This window comes from Acinonyx jubatus, chromosome B4 (assembly GCF_027475565.1).
Source record: "Acinonyx jubatus isolate Ajub_Pintada_27869175 chromosome B4, VMU_Ajub_asm_v1.0, whole genome shotgun sequence".
In the NCBI taxonomy this organism is placed as follows: domain Eukaryota; kingdom Metazoa; phylum Chordata; class Mammalia; order Carnivora; family Felidae; genus Acinonyx; species Acinonyx jubatus.
The window spans coordinates 139,458,462-139,472,295 of NC_069387.1; the positions used below are offsets into that span (position 1 = coordinate 139,458,462).

Genomic DNA, 13,834 nt, shown 5'->3' on the forward strand with positions numbered 1-13,834 from the left:
CTTTCAGATTTCAGGCACCGTTTAGGGACTTACGCTTCAGAGCCTTCCTTGTCTCCTGTATCTATATTTCTCTCAGTGTTGTTGTCTTCTCAAGGCTGGAATCTTGGTCACCAGTAGCTACTGAGTTCAGATCTCTCTTATGTATCTCAAGAGTGGAGAAACAGTTATAAGAGGTAAAATCCCAGGGCAGGATTGTCACTTGCCCTGGTGGATCACATGTACACTGCCATGGTTCAGGTCCTGGTTTCTACTGTCTAGCCATACATGACTTTGGACAAGGTAAGTTACTTAGTCTGGATGGCTTTTGTTTCCTCATCTGCTAAATGAGAACAATAACAGGGGCTGGCTAGTGAAGGACATGTAGTGCTCAAACACCTTAGTAAGTAATTTATTTTCATAATTCTTGTTACATATTTCCTTTTTATTTAAGCAATTTTCATAAAGCCTTGTGGTGGTCTCTCTGTAGAAAAGTCTCACTGTGAAGTTGTAACTATTGCCTGACCCCATAAGCTTTGGAGTTTGGGTTATTTCATTCTTTGTAGTCCCCAGGACCACCAAGCTAAGAAATTACCATGAAAGTAGTCCTGGAACATTAAAAAAATAATAATAAAAAAAAAATAAAAAAAGGGGCACCTGGGTGGCTCAGTCAGTTGAGCGTCTGACTTCGGCACAGGTCATGATCTCGCTGTCCGTGAGTTCGAGCCCCGCGTTGGGCTCTGTGCTGACAGCTCAGAGCTGGAGCCTGCTCCAGATTCTGTGTCTCCCTTGCTCTCTCTGCCCCTCCCGCACTCATGCTCTGTCTCTCTCTCCCGCAAAAATAAATAAACATTTAAAAAAATAAATTAAAAAAAAAAGTAAAAGTAGTCCTGGGATAGGGGCACCTGGATGGCTCAGTCAGTTGGGTGTCTGACTTTTGATTTTAGCTCAGGTCATGGTCTCACAGTCATAAGGTCAAGCCCTGCTCTGGGCTCCGCACTGATCCTTGAGCTTGCTTGGGATTCTCTCTCTCCCCTTCTCCCCCTTTTCCCCACTCAAGCATGCACACGTGCACATGCTCCCCCTCTCTCAATAAAAGAAAAAAGTTAAAAAAAAAAAGGAGTCCTGGGATAATGGCACTTCTCTGAAGGGACACATTTAGGCTGCTTAGGATTCCTGCATAAATACAGGCCCAATTGAGTTCATGGCCCCAAATTACAAAATTTTCACAGAAATAATCTACCATGAGTGACAGCCAGTAGACACCACAAAGAGCAAGATTAGACCCCCCAAAAAAGTCATACAATGGAACTATTGCCTAGAAATTTAAAAATAAATAGTTTTAAATGATTAAAGGTAAGAGAAGACATTTTTTAAGTTGCATTAAATAAAAAAGAAAAACCCATATAAAGAAAGAGAGAGCAGATTTGATAATGTACCAAACTGAACTTCTAGAAATAAAATCAATAGTCATTGAAATAGAAAACTATATGGAAAAAACCCCCAACTATATGGATAGAATTAACAGCAGACTAAACACAGTCAAAGAGAATATTAATGAGGTGGAAGTCAGAGTTGGGAAATTATCCAGAATATAGCACACACAGAGGAAAAAAAAAGTACTGAGAGGAAAATAATTGTCAATTTCAACTTCTACATTGCTAAATTTTCATTCAAGAAAGAGGGCAAAATAAGAAATTTCAGAGACTGAAAGAATTTATCACTACCAGACATTCATTAAAAATATCTGAAGTGTGTGCTTTCAGGAAAAAGAAACTTCAACCTAGAAGGAAGAGTGAGTGAAGAAACAGGTTCACATATGGCCAAATCTAAACCAGTGCTGATGGCTCCACAGTGAGAATAACAATGAAAAACATTAATTTGGAGGTGAAATGGCAGGGACAGGAACCTAGAGGATGAGAGAAATGATTGCAGCTAAAGCGTTCTAGTTTTATCATTACACAGAAAAGAGATAGAGATAGTAAATGACTTTAGAACTTGTTAATTATGCATGTTGAAAATTTAAGTGTATTTATGAAAGTGATAGGCAATGCATAATTTCCAAACCAATGGAAGTTGAGGGAAAGGGAACTATAGAATACTCGATCCATCCAATTCAGGACAGAAAGGGAGAAAAAAGAAGCATAGAGAGAAATGGTAGACAATACAAAGGAAGACGGTAAAAATGAATTAAAGCATATCATCAAACATAATAAACACACCATTAGAGGTTTAAAACTGTAAAATTGATTTAAAAAATCTAGCTACACAGACTGTACATCAAATTCATACCTAAGATACAAGGAACATAATGGAAAAAGATATATGAGGTCAACACTCACACACAAAAAGGACTGTAGTATACTAACTGGTGGAAAAAACAAAATTAAGGCCAAAAGCTTGATTAGGGATAATGAGGGGTACTGTATAATGACAAAAAGAATAATTTATCAGGAGGCTATAATAACTCTAAAGCTGTTAACAGTTAAAAATACTCTCAAAACATTTAAAACCCAAACTGGCAAATTTCACAGAGAGACCGCTAAAACCACTATCATAGCAGTGCGATTTTAACCCATTTCTCTTGGTAATTTATAAATCAAGTAGATGCAAAATTAGAAAAGGCATAGACTACTGTAATAATGCAATTAACAAGCTTGATATAATGGAGATTATATATCCCCATGCATCCAATAATTCCTATTAAACAGGAAACTTGCAGGGCATGTATACCACTATAAAGAAAGTCTTCACAAAATCCCCAAAGATCAGTATTATGCAGACCTCCTCCTTCTCCCACCATAATGCAATAAAATAAGAAATCAGCAACCAAAGTTTAGTCTTCCCTCCAAAAAACCTAGTATACATTTGAAAATGTAGGGGTGCCTGGGTGAAGTGTCTGACTGTTGATTTCAGCTCAGGTCATGATCTCAGGGTTCATAAGTTTTAGCCCCAAGTTGGGCTCTGCACTGGTAGGGTGGCACCTGCTTGGGATTCTCTCTTTCTTTCTTTTTTTTTTTTTAATTTTTTAAACGTTTATTTATTTTTGAGACAGAGAGAGACAGAGCATGAACGGGGGAGGGTCAGAGAGAGAGGGAGACACAGAATCTGAAACAGGCTCTGGGCTCTGAGCAGTCAGCACAGAGCCCGACACGGGGCTCGAACTCATGGACAGTGAGATCGTGACCTGAGCCGAAGTCAGATGCTCAACCAACTGAGCCACCCAGGCGCCCCGGGATTCTCTCTTTCTTCCTGTTCTTCCCCAATTTATGATCTTTCTCTTTAAAATCAATAAAAATGTAATTTTAAACAAACAAACAAACAAATAAATAAATAAATAAAATAAAAAATGGGGGGCATCTAGCTGGCTTGGATCAGTGGAGCATGCAACTCTTCATCTCAGAGTTGTGAGTCCAAGCCCCATGTTGGGTGCAGAGATTACTTAAAAAGTAAAAAAAATCTTGGGGTGCCTGGGTGGCTCAGTTGGTTGATCATCCAGCTCTCGATTTCAGCTCAGGTTATGATACCACAGTTCGTGGGTTTGAGCCCCGTATCGGGCTCTGTGCTGACAGTGCAGAGCCTGCTTGGGATTCTCTTACCCTTTCTCTGCCCCTCCCTCCGTCTCTCTCTTTCTCAAAATAATAAACATAAAAAAAAGAAAATGTAAGTGAGCATACTTTCAGCAATTCCCAAGCCAAAAAAATAATTGATATTATAAGATCAGAACAACACGAAATTAGAAATACTACTTATCAAGACTTAAGGGACATAACTAAAGTGGCACTTGGAAATGGACAACCTTACGCGCTTATTGTGAGAAAAGAGAGACTAAATGTTGAGTTAAATATCCACTCAAAAATTGGAAAGAGTCATAACACAATAAAAAAGTAGAGAAATATCACAGAATAAAACAAAATAGAAAATAGAGATGATTAGCAAAATAATAAAAAAAACCTGATTCTTTAGAAATAGCTTGTATTCCCAGAAATTAAAGCGAACAAATTAGACTCAGGATGAAATGGAACCTAAATATACTGATAGACATTAAATAACTGGAAGCAACAAAAAACCTACCCACAAAAAATACACCAGATCCAGACAGTTTTACAGTCAACTCAACATTCAAGGGTTCCTGCCTCATGTGTCCTGTGCTGGAGTCTGGGAGAGGGTCTGATGTGAAAACAGAAAGGTGGGTGTGAAGAGCCTGTGGGTTGAAGCTTTTATTTATCCACTCGGCAGATATACGCTTCACATCTATGGGGCACAGGCACTATTCCAGGGCTGTGGACACACCAGTGAACCACAGGAGCCTATGTTCTCATAGGGCAAGACAGACACTAATCAGTAAGGAAGTGAGTATGTTAGAAGAGGTGCCGAGGAAGAAAGAGTAGATCAGAGGAAGGGGCGCAGCAGTGAGGGGAAGGAGGGTACATTGAAGAGAAGGGCAGTCAGTGGAGGGCTATGAACAGAACACCCCACCAAGTTGTCATGGAAACCAAGGGGGAGTCTGGGGAGCTGGGAGAGGGCCCCACAGGAGGGCAGGGTTGGGATTTGGAAGCGGGCCCCAGGAGTGTAAAAGGAGGAAGGGGCACAGTCGAGCTGAAAGGAGGCAAAAAACTTGGTCAGGAGAGAGCCTACCACAAAGGCCAGGAAGGTGTGGACCACCAATGCTGGAGGGGGCTTAAGAATGTCATGGTTTGGAGTATCAAGTCAAAGGTGACAGATGATTGATGTTTGGGAGGCCGAGGGAGCATGTGTGGTGGAAGTGGGGGACGGGAGGCGGCATGGTTGTGGGCAGGGGCCCATACCAGAATGAGTCTGCCCCGTGCCAGGCATTGGGCCAGGCGCTTTGCCTACATGAATTCCCCCAGGCCTTATGAGGCCTGTTTTGCATCTGAATATGTGTGGTGGGAGAATGTGGGAAAAATATCTTTCTGGAATCTTGGTCTGGATGGAAGGAGTGGGAAGCAGAGGGCCATAGGCCTGGTGACCCCTCACCTTCAAGGACAGACATAGGCGTGCAGAGGGGGCTCGGCTGGGCTGTGGAGGGGGGCAGTGGCAGGCAAAGGGTGGCCCTGCCTGAGAGGTGGAGTCAGGTGGAACCCCGGGCTGCTCGGGAGTCTAGGGGAGGTGGTGAGGGGCCTGGTTCTTTTATTCTCAACGAAATGAAGGGCAAAGACACCCACTGTCCTTTGCCTTCCTTCTCGATAAACCCATCATGTTGCGGGGATGGAAGGACATAATGTGGGTAACGTGCTTCTGGGTATTGTTATTTTTGCTGTTTGCTGGGGTGGTGGCAGAGCTGGGGGGATGTGCAGGCTTGGAATTCATTCATTATGTGCCCACCCTAAGTGCCAGGCACTTTGTGGAACCAGCAGAGAACTGAGCAAGGCTCTGGTATCTCCCGGGCAGTGCCAGGCCCAGCCAAGCCTGGAGACCATAAATCTGTTGGTTGCTGATCAGCAGATATGAGGTTTTCTCCCCAAAGGTTTGATGGCCATGGTGCAGGACTAGAGTGGGACTCACCCTGGGCAGTAGGTTGGTAGAGGGAGGCCTGGGAGGGGCTCCCGTGAAGTCCAGGCTGGGTGGGCATGGTGGCAGGGCCAGTGCAGAGGTCTGGGGCTGCTCCTCTTGGGCTCCTTCCTTCATCCACCCAGAACTAAGGGCTCTGCTGAGCATGTTCATGGCCTAGCAGCCAGCCACAGCAGGATGAAAGGCTGGGAGCAGGAGTGAGGGCAGGTGGGGGTTGTGGTGGGAGGGCTGGGGAGGGCAGGGTGGGCAGGAATCGTGGGCCTGGATTGCTTGGTGGTGGGGGGTGGGGTGGGGCAGGAAGATAGTGGAGACAGGAGAGGGGCTGGGAAGCATTAGTTTCCTCTCTCCAGGGCTGGGCCACAGGAAATCCAACCCTCGCGCTTCCCAAGGTGCTTCCTGAAGATAAAAAGGAGGCTTCTGACGGCCCCTTCCTGCTCCCCCCTTTACCCAGCCCTCCCATCCTGCCCCCAGCCCCCAGGGGACCATCAGCTCTAGCACTCAGGCCAGACCAGTGGCCTTGGGAAGAGCCTGGACAGGGGGGTGGGAGGTCTGGGCATCCTGGGGCCACACTTCCGGGCAGTGTGGGTCCGCCCAGGCTTGAGGAGAAAGCAGGACCGACCCACAGACAGCGCTGGATCCTGCTCTGTGGGGTCAGTGGGGAGTCCGGGGAGGCAGAGATTTTTCCTAAAGGGGTAGTAGATGGAAGAGGAGAGAGCCAAGGCTTGTCCTTGGGAAGAAGGCCTTGCTCTGGCTTGATCAGAGACTGTTCTGGGGGCAGAGAGGTGGGTATTGGTGGGGAGGGGGCTTTGTGGTGGGAGACAGTGGTTAAGGTGGCTCTGTAAAGAGGGGGTCTGTTCTTGGAGGGGTGCCATGCACTGCTCCTGTGGGGTCAGGAGGTTTCCAAGTTGTGGTGGGGAGGAGTAGGGAGGTTTTCTGTGTGTGTGTGTGTGTAGGGGGGGGTTCATTCAAGTTTATTCCTGGGAGGCTCAGGGGATCTAAGGCTGTTGTTCTTGGAGGAGGTTTAGAGAGGCTGGTGGGGGGGGGGTGGGGTGCGGGCAGGGTCTCTTTCCACCAGGGAACAGAGGGTATGCCCATGTTTGGTTGTTCTGTGAACATAATCAAGTCTGTTCAGTGAAAGGGTGAGCAGTTCCGCTATGGGGGTCAGGGCCTGCTCTTTGGGGGCATGGTCAAGGCATGTTGGGGAGTTCTATGGAATCAGGAGCTGTTTCTCCGGAGATCAGGGATATTTCTACATTTAGGGGCTGCTCTTTGCTCTCGGGGGTCTTGGGGGCACAGGTTTTGCAGCACTGGGGTAGTTTTGGGAGGCTTATCAGTGTTGGGGGGGGTGCCATGCTCCAATGGGGCGGTGGTGCCTGAGCTAGTTTCTTGACTGCGCTCCCCTCTTCTCCGCCCACTCATCACCCCCTCCCGCGTTGCCACGACAACGTGTAAAACTAAAATTCACTTTCCCGTCGCAGGTGGAGACTAGTAGCGCCCCCTCCCCTAAGCCTGTCCTCATAGGTCGCGCCCCCATCCTGTCGTCGCTAAGGTGACGGGGAGGGGGCGACAGACATTGGATCTAGGCAGACCAGGGGGCCTGGAGAGTGGGGAGGAGGAAAGGCGGCCTCGGAGTCCGGAGCGAACTCCCCAAACTCGGCTGGGGATGCGGGAAGCCGCGCTGAACACTATTCAGCGTGGTCGTAAGGGTTAAGTCGGAGGGTTAATTGGCTCCGACCGTGGAAGAGCCCTTGGTCCCTCCCTGGCCCCGATGTCTCCTCCGTCTCACCCCCCAAGCCTGGGGCAAGGCTGGTCACCGTCTCCCCCGGGCCTTGAGTGGGGTGGAGAGGTCGGTAGAATGGGGGGGGACGCTGCCACCCCCGGAAATTAATTCTCCTGTTTTTTCTCTCCCCTTCCTGACTCGTCTCTGGTCCTTGTGCCCAACGCGGACCCCACCCCAGCTTCAGGACCCCCTCCTCTCCGAATCTTCTTCGGTGGTCCGCGGATGTTAGCCCGCAGCCGAAGGGCTGCGCGGCCCTCGCGGTTCAGCCACTCCCCCCACGCCGAGGCCTAGGATTTCCTGCCCCCCCCCCCCCCCGCCGCCAGCGAGCAGCCCCCAGGGCCCCCGCCCTGTGGGGCGGCCCAGGCCCTCCGCACGACCCCTCCTACCTCACCCCAGGACCGGCACGGTCCCCCTCGTCCCCGGTCCCCGACTGGCCCCGAGCCCTCCCGGCCCCCGCCTCCGGCGCAGCCCCCTAGCCACCCCCGCTTCCCTCCCGGCTCAGGCCCCCTCCCCCCGCCGCCCCCGCCCCCGGGGAAGGCAGGCGCCGCGCGGAGCCGGGGCCGATGCAGCTGAGCCGCGCCGCCGCCGCCGCCGCCGCCGCCCCTGCGGAGCCCTCGGCGCAGCTGTCCCCCGCGCCGGCCCCGGCCCCGGCCCCCCCCGGTCCCCTCCCGCGTAGCGCGGCCGACGGGGCTCCGGCGGGGGGGAAGGGGGGGCCGGGGAGCCGCGCGGAGCCCCCGTGCGCTCCGCTCCCGGCCGCGAGCCTCCCGGGCCCCGGCCGGGGCGCGGGCACGGGCGCGGGGATGGACGGCCCCGGGGCCAGCGCCGTGGTCGTGCGCGTCGGCATCCCGGACCTGCAGCAGACGGTAAGCCCCACCGCCCCGTCCCGGTAGCGCCCCCGCCGTCCTCGCCCAGCCCCCCCCCTCCTTACACCCACCCCACTCCCCCACCGCGCGCTCCGAGACGGGCGCGGGAGACCCCAGGCCCGCGGCTACTCACCCCTCCCCCGCCGCCTCCGCGGAGACCCTCCCCACCGGCCGGGCGGGGGCGGGTCCCGGGGAAGCACCGCCCTCGGGGCGGGTCCTCGCCCGCCGGCCGCGGAGGCGCGGGGTCCGCGGCTTGGGCTGGGGAGCCCGGGACTCCTGCGTGGGGGGTGGGGGGGAGTTGGGGTGGGGGGGGTCGGGGGGGTTCCCGGGACCTGGTGCTCTGCGCGGGGTCGGGCCGGGCCGCGCTCACGAGCTCGCTCCGCTGCAGAAGTGCCTGCGCCTGGACCCGGCCGCCCCCGTGTGGGCCGCCAAGCAACGCGTGCTCTGCGCCCTCAACCACAGCCTCCAGGACGCGCTCAACTACGGGCTCTTCCAGCCGCCCTCCCGGGGCCGCGCAGGCAAGTTCCTGGACGAGGAGCGGCTCTTGCAGGAGTACCCGCCCAACCTGGACACGCCCCTGCCCTACCTGGAGGTGAGCGGGCAGGGGCGCGCGCAGGGCACCACCACAGGGTTCCGTGGCAGGAGCAGCGAAGGGCACGGTAGCGACGGACGCGGACGGGAAGAGTTAGTGTGGAGCGGTGTGTGTGTGCGGGGCGGGGGTGGGAGGCTGTGTGTGGCCAGCGCAGTGAGCCGTACGTGCAGTGTGTGTGCGGTGCGCAGTGTGGTGTGTGTAGCGTGTGAGGTGCGAGCCTTGTGTGTGGTGTGCAGTCAGCATCTGTGCGTCGGGGGCACACCGTGGTTCTGCAGAGTGGGGTGTGAGTGTGCAGAGCGGTGTGTAGAGCGAGCCGGCGCGTTACCTGTACGCACATCTGCCCCCTCCCCTTCCAGGGTGTCTCTGAAGGCAGACCCGGTCATAATGGAAAGGATATTGTATGTGCCATCAGGCGTGGGGACACAGGCTTGTAGTTTGGGGCGGTGGTGGCAAGTGCCATGAGCATTAAAATATGCATTATGGTGGCTGAGCACGAAGTGGCTTGGCCTTTTTGGTGTCATAGGGAAATAGGGTTTGTTCTCAGAGAGGACATATCTAGGAAGGTAAGCCTGGAATCAGGTCTTGGAAGAGGAGCGGGATTTTCCAGGGGATCCTGGGGATGGGAATGAGAGGGAAAGGGTGGTGCAGGACAGCAGGCATTCATCCCATCTGAACTTGGGGTTGGCTCTTGTGTCACTGGCAGCATGAGCTTTGTGTGGCTGGCAGGGTGAGTAAGCAGGGCTTGGTTTTGTCGGTGCATTTGCTCACTCAGCCCAGGTGAGTGCCTTTTCTCTGCCTTTTTTTTCACCTGAGCAGTTTCGATACAAGAGGCGAGTTTATGCCCAGAATCTCATCGATGATAAGCAGTTTGCAAAGCTTCACACAAAGGTAAGGAGGCAGCCACGGAGAAGGGACTCCAGAGTTACCTCCTGACCCCCACGAGCAGTGTTCTCTTCAACCCCGGCCTTGGCTGGATTTCGTGATATTGAAAATGTCCTTTAAAAATTCTCGAGAGCCCTCCTTCTGCTCCTAGCACCCTCCACCCTGGCTGGGGGCTGAGCACAGTCTCTCTAGCTTGCCTCAGTCTGTTTTCTCCTGTGTCAGGGGTCCACAGCATGTGCTGGGGCTGCTGGAGGGCTGGGTGCAGCTGTTGTGTGGGTGGTCTGGTGATGGGCTCAAGTCAGGTCAGATTCTGGCTGACCCCTCTGGTGGGCTCCTGCGGGGTGGTGGTGGTGGGATATGACAGGGCATGGTGTCTTGGTGGGAGCCTGGGTGGGGTGAAAATGAACAAGCACCAACCAATGTTCTCATTTAGGGGAACCGGGAGGGGGTGGGGGAGAACAAGGGGCCTAGCATTTAGTGGTCGCCCAGTGCTGGGCACTAATAATTGGGCATCTCATTAATTTTCTCCTGGGAGGGACTATTATTATCCCACTTCCCAGATGAAGATACTGAGTCCCAGAGAAGTGAAGTGACTTGCTCACAGGTGTGCAGACAGTGAAGCTGGGGCTGAACCCTGGTCTGTTTGGCTCTGGGTCCCTGTGCCTAGGCACACTTGCTGAGCACCATTGCTAGGTAGGCCTGACCCTGAATATTCTCTGAGGGGCACCTCACTGCCTTCTCTGAATGTAGGAGAGGCAGCGTGGGTGCCGCAGCCCCTACCCACAGGCCGACTCTCTCAGCTCCCACCTCAGGCTCCAGTGACCAGCGGACATTTGCTTTCTGGACACTTCATTGACAATCCCTGGAGCCTGTCTCCTTCTAGGAGAAGGATCTGAGCACTATCACCCCTGTGTCCCAAGGACCTCTCTGTGACCCTGGGGCCTCCATGCCAGGTCTCTCTGCTGCCCCTGGGGCACACAGGGGTCAGGGGCCATGACTCCGGCTGGGCAGAGACTGTGGTGGAAAGGTCTCCCTCTCTCTCCACTCACTCCAGTGTGACCCTGTCGCTCTGGGTTCCTCCCAAAGTGGTTACCTCTTCTCTAAAACTGTCCCAAGCAATCCCTAGGACATTGGTGACTATTGGCCTCCAATGAGTCCCACTTGCTTTTAGAGCGAGTTTCAACTCCTTACCCCAGGCCCGTACTTCTACCTGCCTGGCCTCTGACCACCCCCACCATCATACCATCCACCCTGGGCCTGGCTGAGGTCTCTCCCCTGTCAGGAGCACCTTTCCTCCTGTGTCATTGTCCAGACCCACCTTGGTTCCCATTTATGATGTACCCTGATTGTTTCTAGAAGACCTGGGGCCTCCAGCCAGGGCGCCGTGCCTTGTGCATGCAGCATCTGTAGCACCAGCCTCAGTGAGGCTTTGGATGAGTGAATTTTGCTGAGTGAATTGATGCATGACTAGGTGAATGAATGAAAGGCAGTCAAAGTCATGTCACAGGAGGGGCCGCTTATGGGTGCGGAAGGGCCTCTGGGGTGGCGGTCTGCCTTTGCCTGATCTCATGAGGAAGAAGGAGCAGGCTACCTTGGGGGTGATGGGGACTTGGGGGTGACAGGGACATGGGCTGTGGTGAGGGTAGCTTCTGCCTGGGAGCCTTGGGCTGTTCCGGGCTGGGCAGGTTGGCACTCCAGGGCTGGGGGCAGGAGCCAGGGGTGAGGTTGGAGTAGGGAACTCTCAGGGGGGCATGGCCAGGGCAACGTGGCCTTGATGAGGGGCTGGGTGGGCTGAGACTAATCATTGCAGTGGGTGTGGGATGCAGGGAGGGACTTCAAGCAGCAGGAGGGCCCAGTTGAGCTGGAAAGGGCCATGGTGGGGGTGTAGGGCTTGAGGTGGTATGAGGGGGCGACAAGGTCATGATGTAGGCTGACAGGTCAGACTGGGGGCATGGGGCAGTAGATGCTCCACAGGTGGCCTGAGGCCTCCTGGTGGAAGGTGGGTGACAGAAGATAGTAGCTGTGGGGCTGGGCTGAGTAGGATGGCTGCGTGTTCCAGGCAAACCTGAAGAAGTTCATGGACTACGTCCAGCTGCACAGCACGGACAAGGTAGCCCGCTTACTGGACAAGGGGCTGGACCCCAATTTCCACGATCCTGACTCAGGAGGTAAGAAGCAGAGCAGGAAGGGGCATGGCCTTGGAATGGTTGGGACCTTAACCTTCATCTGTCCCTTGAACCCAGAGTGTCCTCTGAGCCTTGCAGCCCAGCTGGACAACGCCACGGACCTGCTGAAGGTGTTGAGGAATGGTGGTGCTCACTTGGATTTCCGCACCCGCGATGGGCTCACTGCCGTGCACTGTGCCACACGCCAGCGGAATGCCGCAGCTCTGACGGTCAGTGTGGGTGGGGCCCTGGCCTGGAGGGGCACGTGGCCCAGCAGGGGGAGGAAGCTGGGCCCCGCATGAATGCTGAGGCTCCTTGCCCTCAGACTCTGCTGGACCTGGGCGCTTCACCTGACTACAAGGACAGCCGCGGCCTGACGCCCTTGTACCACAGTGCCCTGGGGGGCGGGGATGCCCTCTGCTGCGAGCTGCTCCTTCACGACCATGCTCAGCTGGGGACCACTGATGAGAACGGCTGGCAGGAGATCCATCAGGTAGGCAGGGAGTGTGAAGGTGGGGAGTGTCTGCTTCTGTCTGGGGGTAAGGGTGAAGTTCCTGGCTCCGTCAGGGAGTGGGGGGGGGGGGGGTTTCCCGGCCCTATCTGTAGGATTGAGGGTCCTCTCTGTTGCTCTGTTCGGGGACCCAACAGCACCTCCCTCATCCCCCAGGCCTGCCGCTTTGGGCACGTGCAGCACCTGGAACACCTGCTGTTCTATGGAGCTGACATGGGGGCTCAGAACGCCTCAGGAAACACAGCGCTGCACATCTGTGCCCTCTATAACCAGGTGTGACTACATGTGTATACGTGCATGTGCGTATACAGGTGCCCCGGTACAGTGCTTACGTGTGGATGCATGTTGGGTCCTGTGTGCTACTTCCTGAGTGCATGTCCTGTGTCCTGCCATGAGCTGTGGCCTCGTAGGCCTATGTGTGCACATCTGTTCCCTAAACGAACAAGTCACATGTGTGAGTTGTGCACATCTGGGCTTTCTGGGTCAAGTGGACTTGTGTGTGTTGTGTGTACCTGGTCTGCCAATGCCTATGCTATGCACATGTGCACGGGACGTGGAGGTGTGGGTGTATGTGCCCTGCACCCCCGTCTGTGCCCTGGTGTGTGTGCATGCTGTTGTATCCTGACCCCATCCCTCCAGCTGCCCAGTTGTGACCCCCCACTCCGACCCTCCCAACAGGAAAGCTGTGCTCGAGTCCTACTTTTCCGTGGAGCTAACAAGGATGTCCGCAATTACAATAGCCAGACAGCCTTCCAGGTACGAGAGTGATTTACAGGAACATGAGGCTGACCGCTGGGTGTCTGTCTCTGCGTGACTTGATCTCTCTGGGCCTTGGTTCTTCCCCTGTAAGGCAATAGCAGAGCTCTCCCTCCAGGATTGGCCCAGGGTGAGGTAGAGGAAGAGGGTGGGCCAGTGCAGTGCCCAGTTCATGGTGGGGGGAGGGCTTCACTGTGGTTGGTTTCCTTGTCTTCCTTCCAGGGAGAGAGGAGGGTCATAGGGCTCTGGGGTCAGGGGAAAACCAGTGTGGGCTTGACCTGCCAGAAACAGGCCGGGTACAGAGGCCAAACCAGGGGTGAGATGATTGGTTCCAGTCCCTGACTTAATTCAGGTGATGTTTCTGAGCCCCTTCTCCAGTTGGGTTTGGTTCTTGGCACTGGGATGACCACATGGGTGGGTCTCTGTATGACCTGGAGTTTGTGGGTGGGGGAGACTTTTGGACCATGGAGAGAGCTGGGATTCTCTTCTCAGCGAATGTGAGGGCCTTCAGAGGTCTTGTCAGAGATGTGAGGAGAACAGGTAGGTCCTCCCTGGGCATCAAGTCAGGGGGCAGACGCAGTAGCAGAAGAGCCTGGTAGGTTTGAAGGAGTCTGGAAGGGCCTGTTAGGTGACTAGATGCAGGGGTGGGGGAACGGAAGACGGAGGGTAGCAGGTGTGAGGCCATGGCTGACACTTGTGCGCTGGTGTGTGCGGAGGGGCTGTGACGAGGATCACTGGGGTGACCTGTAGGCCCGGACTGTCCTAGTTTTAGCTCTG

General features: G+C 54.1%; 1 protein-coding gene across 6 annotated transcripts in view; it reads left to right on the top strand.

Annotated features, from left to right (window-relative positions):
• Nucleotides 1–6,006: 6,006 nt before the first annotated feature.
• The window catches only part of SHANK3 (SH3 and multiple ankyrin repeat domains 3), a 51,289-nt gene continuing 43,461 nt past the window's right edge, over nt 6,007–13,834 (top strand). For 5 of the 6 annotated variants that reach the window (XM_053199601.1, XM_053199603.1, XM_053199605.1 and 2 more), the window contains exons 1-9: nt 6,148–6,290; nt 7,467–8,151; nt 8,540–8,743; nt 9,560–9,631; nt 11,685–11,793; nt 11,869–12,020; nt 12,116–12,283; nt 12,458–12,574; nt 12,980–13,057. In XM_053199601.1, coding sequence (XP_053055576.1) covers nt 7,852–8,151; nt 8,540–8,743; nt 9,560–9,631; nt 11,685–11,793; nt 11,869–12,020; nt 12,116–12,283; nt 12,458–12,574; nt 12,980–13,057 — 1,200 coding nt within the window. In that variant the 5' untranslated portion in view covers nt 6,148–6,290; nt 7,467–7,851. Of the gene's footprint in view, nt 6,291–7,466; nt 8,152–8,539; nt 8,744–9,559; nt 9,632–11,684; nt 11,794–11,868; nt 12,021–12,115; nt 12,284–12,457; nt 12,575–12,979; nt 13,058–13,834 lie in introns of all 6 variants that reach the window. The other variant, XM_053199602.1, reaches the window with a different exon arrangement.